The 9,289-nt window shown below is 40.4% G+C and overlaps 1 protein-coding gene across 1 annotated transcript; it reads left to right on the top strand.

Annotated features, from left to right (window-relative positions):
* Nucleotides 1-876: 876 nt before the first annotated feature.
* On the top strand, nt 877-3,824 carry LOC140592694 (C-C chemokine receptor type 8-like). Its single transcript, XM_072716707.1, has 3 exons — nt 877-924; nt 1,022-1,083; nt 2,645-3,824. The coding sequence occupies exons 2-3, from the start codon at nt 1,046-1,048 to the stop codon at nt 3,687-3,689; spliced, it is 1,083 nt and encodes a 360-aa protein (XP_072572808.1). The 5' UTR covers nt 877-924; nt 1,022-1,045; the 3' UTR covers nt 3,690-3,824.
* Nucleotides 3,825-9,289: the final 5,465 nt, after the last annotated feature.

The raw sequence follows: 9,289 nt of genomic DNA, 5'->3' as shown, positions 1-9,289 counted from the left end.
TTCACAAATGCTTTGCTGCATACCTCGGTTGTAACGAGTGGTTATTTCAGTCAAAGTTGCTCTTCTATCATCTTGAATCAGTCGGCCCATTCTCCTCTGACCTCTAGCATCAACAAGGCATTTTCGCCCACAGGACTGCCGCATACTGGATGTTTTTCCCTTTGCACACCATTCTTTGTAAACCCTAGAAATGGTTGTGCGTGAAAATCCCAGTAACTGAGCAGATTGTGAAATACTCAGACCGGCCCGTCTGGCACCAACAACCATGCCACGCTCAAAATTGCTTAAATCACCTTTCTTTCCCATTCTGACATTCAGTTTGGAGTTCAGGAGATTGTCTTGACCAGGACCACACCCCTAAATGCATTGAAGCAACTGCCATGTGATTGGTTGATTAGATAATTGCATTAATGAGAAATTGAACAGGTGTTCCTAATAATCCTTTAGGTGAGTGTATGTCCATGAGGGGGTGTGGGGGGGGCACAGTTGCAGATTTAATAGCTTGTTACAGCTCTGGATTGTAAACTACCTAAAGCATGGAATCTTGGGCAAAAATATAAGGAAAACAACAGTTCTTTCCATGCATACCTTTTGTACCAGTACTGAGGTTACCAAACTGAAGTTTTTCCTTTGCAATCCAATAGTGTTATTTCTAAGAGTGATGTTTAATATCAATTGTTCCAAACGACGAGGCTCTTTTTCACTCCATAGATTATAAAGGGCACATCCACGTTGCATTTCCATATAATGGTAAGACAATCTTGCATGTGGTTTTCCACCCGCAGCACCTGCAGAGTGCTAAAGATTATAAAAAAAAGTGTTCAGTTTCAGTATAACGTCACAGCGCTTACCTTCAGCAATTCTTCCGTACACCAAGTAGCTCTTAGAGACTGTCAACTGCAGATCTGCACAATGTATGCTGAAGTAAGTACTGCACTCTAATAAACATCTTCAGCCACATTTGTGCTACATTTATTTCTGGGAAATACAATTTGTTTTGCCCGTCCTTACATTACTACAGTAATTTCTACCGGCAGTCTAGACTATGGACGACAACGGCTTCACCACTGAGTTGATGAGAAGGTATGAACAATTATTATCACCCCAAACTCGGAGGTTATTGTTCCATACCCTTAACTTAGTGCATGCAGGAGCTTCATAGTGTTTAAATCTGGTTTGCTTTTTTATAGTGTAATTAAGGCATAATACTGAATAAGGTGGTACATATTGCAAGAATACAAAGAAATATCCACTGGTCCCTTGTACTTGTTTACAGATTAAGAATCACTCAAATTTATAAAGAGAAAAACAGCATTGTCTGAGATGTTTGGCTGAATGCATGTTATATATGCTGGAGTTAGAGTTTGTCTTATTATACTGTACAGTACATTTCCACAGTCAGAAACATTACAGCCCGACAGTCAGCAGGTATTACTTGTTCTGAAAGTTGGGTAGAATTCTATATATAAATAATGACCGACTACTGTGTGATGCATTTTGTGATTAGTACTCAGCAGGTGGGTCTTCATTTCTTAAAAATGTTTTAGCAACTTTCTTCTAAGACACTTGATACATTTGCATGCAATGTACAGTAATATAGATCTGAAACTTGCCATAGTTCAGGACACACAAGGGAGTCCATCTTTAATATATATCTTTACATGTCTTCACAGCAGTAGGAAAAACACAAAGAAAAACAGGAAAAAAATACTTTGCATTTATACTTTTTAATTTTCCTTGTTGTTCATCATAAATACTGTGTATTTCCTAACATTTCAAATCATTACAGAATAAGGCAATTTCTTTTTACAGTGGTGATTCTTAATAGGCTGAATGCCATTCAGCAGTATATACTAACTATGCAGAGGTCTGACTGTTGGGGTGTTTTTGTGAGTTACGCATCATGCGATTTTCAGAGAATTCCAAGAGCTACCATCTACCATGAAGGAGCTGTCCCGAGTCTCTGAAGACGGGACTGGTGTTGCCTACACCTTTCGGAGAAACAAATCATGCACACAAATAGCCAATTATAGCCATGAAAAGTCTATTTCACAAATTGTAAATCGCTTCCTCAGTGTAACTATTACTTCCCCCACCAGGCTCTGTATATAACAGCCAATGAATATGAGGCCATTTCATAGGACTAGGTGTAAACTATTTTGAAAATACTGTTTCTTCATGATTTTCTCATATTCCAAGATGAGAATACCTCCATACTGCTGAAGTGAAAAGGAATTCAAGCATGGAATGAAGTCAAATGGCCTCCATGGCTATATCTCACCAGCAGCTAAACTTCATGGGAAGTAGTGGAGTGCAGAGTCTGAAGTAGATACCTACCTGCATCCCTCAAGTCTGGGAGGCTTTTCTTTGGTCCAAAATCCCACTGCACACAGTTAAGCTCTTGCATGACAGCATTACAGGAAGGAATGAAGCTGTTCTGAAGGCAAAGAGTGGCCCTGTTCTTTATAGGGTTTTATACTGAGTGGTGTTTCTGTTATGTTGGAAACCCAATGTTTATCTACTATTATGTTTTTATTAAGTTGATCATTTATTTTTTATTGCTTTAATTCTAATCAACTTTGTCTTGCTTTTTATATTTTGTGTTGTACTGAATCCCTTAATTCATTCGCATTATATTTTACAGTGAGGACGATTTCACATCGGACTATACCACCCCCGAATACTCCGATGAGTATGACATTCTGGGTTTTGGACCATGCAAGTATGAGAGACACAGCACTGTTTTCCTGCCTGTGTTTTATTCCCTGCTCTTCGTGTTCGGGGTAATCAGCAATGGCCTCGTCTTGTGGGTCATGCTGATACGTGTGAAGCTGCAGAGCATCACTGACATCTGTCTCCTGAACCTGGCTGGAGCGGATCTTCTGCTACTCGTCACCCTGCCCTTCCTGGCCCACTACTCGAGAGCGGACTGGGTCTTCGGTCCTTTCACGTGCAAAGTCGTCATGAGCAGCTACTACATTGGCTTCAACAGCAGCATCTTCTTCATCATAATCATGAGCATCGACCGCTATCTGGCTGTAGTTCATGCTGTGAGTTCCCTCAAAACCAGAACACGCAGCTATCAAGCCATCATGATTACCATAACCTGGATCATAGGACTTTTGGCTTCATTTCCTGAAATAACGCTCATTGATGTTCATTTACAAAATCACACAAGCTTGTGTGAAGTTGGTTATGAAAGTAAGGCACACCTGAGAGCATTTGGCCTGTTTAAAATGAATGTGACCAGCCTTCTGATTCCATTTTTCATCATGGTGTTTTGCTACTTGAGGATCCTGAGGAGAATACTCCTCTGCAAGTCAAAAAACATGAACACCATACGCCTCGTGCTGCTGGTGGTCATGGTGTTCTTCTGCTGTTGGACCCCCTACAATGTTGCATCTTTCTTCCAGGCACTAGAAGTGCTCAGTATCTACACAGCATGTGAATCCAGCAAAGCCATTCAGTTGAGCCTGCAGGTGACGGAGGCTGTAGCCTACTCCCACACCTGCTTGAATCCCATCATTTATGTCTTTGTGGGCCAGAAGTTCAGGAGGCACCTGTTTAAACTCATGAACAGGATGCCATGCATGTATGATAAGTTTATGATTTCCACAGTCACACCACAGCTATCCCAGACAAGCAAGACTGAACGGTCCAGTACAACTATGAATGTCACTTATGCTTAAAGGAATTCAGTATTATTGTTCTTCTTATTATTATTATTACACTATTATTATTATTATTATCAATTATTATGCTGTTTCCTGGATTCCCATCTGCCCGATCCCGATTCCCCTGCTCCCTGCTCGCTCGCCCGACACGCGATCATAACATTATTATTATTATTGTTATTATCAATTATTATGACAGTTGTAACATATTCATGTCATATATTTACTATTCATATATTTTCATTACAGTATAATCCTGTTCTTTACTCGAATGGTAAGAAATAATTTCAGTTTTTTGCATAATGGAAAACTAGATATCACTTTGTTCATTAAGAACGTCCATGTGATTCTTCTTCATTAAATAAAAAACTGATTTCTACTCTGTTTGCAAGTTCTAGGTCTGCATTATTTCAGCAGATGCCTGAATATTTAAATAGATCTCAGCTCTACCCACAGAACTTGACAAAATTAGAAAATCTGCCACCCAAACACTATGAATTTGCTTGCAAAAAGCCTTTTGTCTTTACATTTCCTTTCATTTAGCAGACACTTATCTGAAGTGACATATAACTACTGTCATGACTATCTTCTTGTGATTTGTTCTGCTCTGAAACATAAGCAAGCAAGAATGTATGCTATGTACACTTCATTACTAACTTTAATGATTCTTTTAATCAGGGGACATGATCCAGGTCTATAAGATTCTAACAGGTTTAGATGCTGTTCAACCGAATAGTTACTTCAGCATTAGTTCAAATACAAGAACTCGTGGCCATAGGTGGAAATTAACGGGAGAACATTTCAAACTGGATTTAAGGAAGCACTTCTTTACACAGCGTGTAGTCAGAGTATGGAATAGTCTTCCTGATAACGTAGTGCAAGCTGAATCCTAGGGTTCCTTTAAATCAGAGCTAGATAAGATTTTAACAACTCTGAGCTATTAGTTATGTTCTCCCCAAGCGAGCTTGATGGGCCGAATGGCCTCCTCTCGTTTGTATATTTCTTATGTTCTTATGTTTCTAATCCATTTCTGGATTCATTTCCTTAAATGGAAATATTTAGATAAAGCATTCTGTAGATATTTTGCATGACACAATCTTTTATATTAGAAAGCATATATGGCTTTTTCAGATACAAGCTCTTGCAGTAGTAATGTCTTTTTACAAGGAGTAATATTACATATTCTTTATCTACACTTTACATATCTAGTGGTCCTTTTAAACAAAGCTTTAAACACTTTTTGAGAAAGCAGTCATCAGACAGTTGGCAGTTAAGAGGTTAAAGAAATCATTCTGCTAACAATGAGATTTGAGCTGGCAACCTTCCAGTCAAAGGCAAAGTATCCGAACCCACTGAGCCACAAACTGCCCTCATTGAGGGACTTACGATTTATCTGGTATTGTGAAAGTCACTGTCCATTCCCTGTTGCCAGCTATGGGTGTTACATTTATACTGTGGAATGACATCGCAGGTGGAAGAATGTTTCCTGACGTTCTGTCGACGCTGCGTGGTCCCGTGCTGCCTCTGCGAATAAAGGTTCAGGCCCTCTGCCCACCAGACAGTAATTAGTGTCCCCTAAGAGTGACATTCGGAAGAATCATATGCTCAGCTGCAAACTTGGATGCTCTAGAAACTCACGCAGTTTCCTCCTGATCAGTCTGAAATTAGACACTGATGTCAACGTCCTGATGCGGCAGCATGCCCCAAAGCAGATGTTTTAGAGAAAGAACTGATTGGACGGAAGAAAAGAGTCTAACGGTTCCTAGTTGTAGCCCCTGGTATTCGTTTCAAAGCCCTATGCTTCTTACTGCTTCTGTATCACCTATAGAAAAGTTAATGCTGCAAGTCAGTGCAACTCATTTCCCCTCCACAGACCGGATGTTTGCATTGACCGTACTGATGCATATTTACCGATAACGATCTTCTTGCACTGCATGTGCAAAGCTAACCAGTGCCTTATCAGCTGGTCGTTGCTCCTTGATATTACGATTCAACCCTAGACGGGGTTGTATAAGAATAGAGGCATGTGACAAAGCAATCAGAAAGGGAAGTAATGCTTATTATGAGGAGGTAGGGGTTGAAATGTAAACACCAAACTAAAAGCCATTTGGGGAACCTGCAGCTTTTGTTAGACACATATGAGAATAATCACTAGAGCACACAGAAGTAAGAATCAGCCTTAAGGGTCAAATGCCAGATATGCAGGCACAGAAAATTGAGTGTGACATTTTATATTCACGTTATTTTGGCAGATTATTTGTCGTCTCGCATTTCTTCAGGGGGCTGAGCCCCCTGAAAGGCTGGTTAATGCTTTGTCTAGCCTATACCGTTGCAAGCATTTATATTCGTGCGCTGGTGTGTCTGTGTTGCTCAGCAATTTCACCGACAAAATGCTAGATGATACGTATTTTTAGATGTTGCATATATTGTCTTCCCACCCTAACATATATTCCATTGTCGAATCATGCAACTGAAAGAGAAAAAAACTAACATTTAACTAAGTATCCATTTTCTGAGTCCTGCTTACATTTGTGCTGCTCCAAACTTCCTGCAGAAAATTTTGGAAAAATGTACAATCAGTTTTTTAAATTTCCCCTTCTAAAGTTAATGTCTGTGCTATTTTTTTAGTTGTGCAATGTATAAATAAAATTAAGGAGGTAAATGAAGATTTGTAGATCTGTTGCTACGACGCCAAGGTTGAGGTTTCTAATGCTAGGTATAAATATCACTTCGGTTTCAATCAGCGGTGTAAGCACACCGAGGATGTACACATTCTTCACTCCCATAAAACACGAATGCAACCAAGTGAGCCAATCACATTTCTTGTGGTCAGTGTTGCTGCAACATGTACTTACATTTCTGGGGAGATACACGTCAGGCTGCAGCATGGAGTCGACGTCTACGCTGTACTCAAGGTGTCGATTCTATGCAGAAGTATAAATCACGATTTAAGGGTTAAATGCTAGAATCTTGGTCCTTCTTCAATATGAATGAAAGAGCATGTGGTAAGTGGTCTAGGAACCCAAAGTCATCAGCATAGCTGTAGAGATTGTTTATGAACCATGCAGCACGTCACCAATAAGCTGCTGCTGCAGCAACCGGAACAGTCATGTAGGTCACATGACCATGATGATAAAGAGTCTGGCGTCGCCAAATCTGACAGCAGGGGTACTGGCGAAGACTCTCGCGAGAAATTTCAGCAGGACATCTCTGCCGAGATGAATTGTTTGGGGATTTTTTGTTTGAAATTAATTGCAGTTTTATGTAAAGTTTTATCCAAAGCTGAAGAGTGCAGTAAGCATTTTAAAGGCATCCATACAAATCATAATTGTACTCATACATATGAGAAATGTCAGAAAGCTTGGACACGGGGCAGCCAATCAGGAGGCTCAGGAGGATTCCCTTTGGGCTGCACAGCTGTTGTGCTGGTCAGAAACAAAATAATTTGACAGGTTCAAATTGAGTCTGTTGAACACAAAATACATTTTTCAACTTTAAAATCATTTTAAACTTTTAAAACAATGCTTCAAAATGTTAACCAGTGAGATTTCTCTCTTCGTGTCCTCCTCTCTCTTACACCCACAGACACACACACACACACCACGACTGCTCTGCATACAGAAACACGCAAATATGTGGCATATGGAACTGTGTGATCCCTTGTCATTTAGAATTGAGTGCAATGCACAGTCACTGAGGTGCTTGCTATTCCTAATCATTGGAAGTTTCTCAAACGATGGATGTTAGAAAAAGACCCGGCAAGGCTGAAAAAGACAGACTGCTTAAACAGGTCAATGCACTATTTATTATTTATTTCCTTCTTGAAAGTCAATTGTGTAGGGCAGGGGTAGCCAATCTTACCCGCAAAGGGCCGGCGTGTATGCAGGTTTTTGAGATAACCTGTAGGTCAGCTGTTCAAACCCAGGTGTAAGGACTCTTCAGTCGATCAGTCCTCTAATTAGTAATCTAATTAGGGAGTTGCAGCGAAATCCTGCATATACACCGGCCCTTTGCGGATAAGATTGGCTACTCCTGGTGTAGGGTCTACATGGTAGGGTCTGCCGAGGCAAATTGGTCCTGGCTGGGTGGCCGGACTAATGTCGCTTTTCCACTACAACCAAGAAACGAGCTGTACCTGAGCCATACTGCAGAGTCACACCCAGTCTGTATCTGCGCTGACATGGCCATGCATGCTTATTAGCAGGGCCAAAAGTCTGACTATATCGAGCTGGTTGCATCACCACCGTCTGATTGAACTAAATGCACAGAGATACCAATGATCTGCATCGATATGCATGGATTATCTAGTGTTGTAGTCAAGACCGCCTAAACCGAGACCAAGACATTGCCGAGACCGGAGGGTATCAAGACCAAGACACTGCCGAGACTTGAGGGTACCAAGACCAAGTCCAAGACCAAGACCAAGACACACTAAGGCGAGACCAAGACCAAGATGGTCGAGACCAAGACCAAGACCAAGAACGAAAACAGACTAGGGCTAGAATCTACATCACATTACCCAGATCAACTGTAGAGAAAAAAGGCATAGTTACGAGACCTGATGAAAAATAATATTCTCAGCAATCCTCTCCTATAACCATTTTATCAGACCTCGTCAAGGGAAAGAGATGGGATGTACCAGAAAGATGTTCATATTAAGTCTCTTATACCAGGGACAGATGTCTCGGGTAAGCTATGAATACAGCTATGTAATGATCCTTTGCTTTGAATTGAAGAGAATGAGCCTCCAGATTGACTTGCACCTCCAAGACCGTGCTTTCTAATCAATGTAAAATACCTAATTTATTTGAATTATAACTATGCTATAGACTTCGCGGACATTTTCGGACATTTTTTTGCCGATGTATGATACGATGTGTATGATGTTTGTGGACTGTGAAGCATTGGCAGTGTCCGTGGAGAAAATGTATAAAATGTAACGTTTTTGAAATGGATGCATCTGACTGGTTGCATTTGAATTGAGGCGCGTAATAAAAAATGATACTGTTCTGTGAGGATGTGCAGTTTTCTCTTTTTTTCCCCATCCCATCGAGACCGCTATGTCAGAGACCAAGACAAGACCGAGACCAAATAGAGTCGAGACCAAGACAAGACCGAGACCACAAAAAATTGGTCTCGAGACCGGTCTCGAGACCAATTTTTTGTGGTCTCGGTCTTGTCTTGGTCTCGACTCTATTTGGTCTCGAGAACTACAACACTAGGATTATCTGAAGGAAAAAAGGGCATAATATTAATATTATCATTTAATATTAATAGTATCACACTTTGCATTACTAATAACTTGGAACTTGAAAAATTCCAACCTCCTACTTAAAAATGTACTAGAGAATAGCTGAACAAATTGGATTTGTAATGTAAATTCAAAACAAGGTAATGCTAATTCTGCTAGCGTTTTATGCTAACATAAAGAGCAATTCTCATGGACATACTAGCTGAAATTAGCAAATATATCATGATGTACTAGGGGTTGCACAGAGTAGTCGAGTAGTCAACTTAATGCTCTGCAATGACGCTTTAAGTCTGGTGTCAACTAACCTCTGATCACATGCTTATGATACAATGACATGGACATCTCAGAGAATACTAGAATGCCA

The sequence above is a fragment of the Paramormyrops kingsleyae genome, chromosome 9 (assembly GCF_048594095.1).
Source record: "Paramormyrops kingsleyae isolate MSU_618 chromosome 9, PKINGS_0.4, whole genome shotgun sequence".
Taxonomy (NCBI): domain Eukaryota; kingdom Metazoa; phylum Chordata; class Actinopteri; order Osteoglossiformes; family Mormyridae; genus Paramormyrops; species Paramormyrops kingsleyae.
The sequence above is the reverse complement of the archived record's forward strand: the minus strand, read 5'-3'. Positions and strand labels throughout refer to the sequence as shown.

Excerpts from the sequence above, each read along its gene's own strand:
- LOC140592694 (XM_072716707.1), top strand. The coding sequence starts at position 1,046 with ATGGACGACAACGGCTTCACCACTGAGTTGATGAGAAG. Across the intron at positions 1,084-2,644 it reads ACCACTGAGTTGATGAGAAG|TGAGGACGATTTCACATCGG; the intron begins GTATGAACAATT and ends TATATTTTACAG.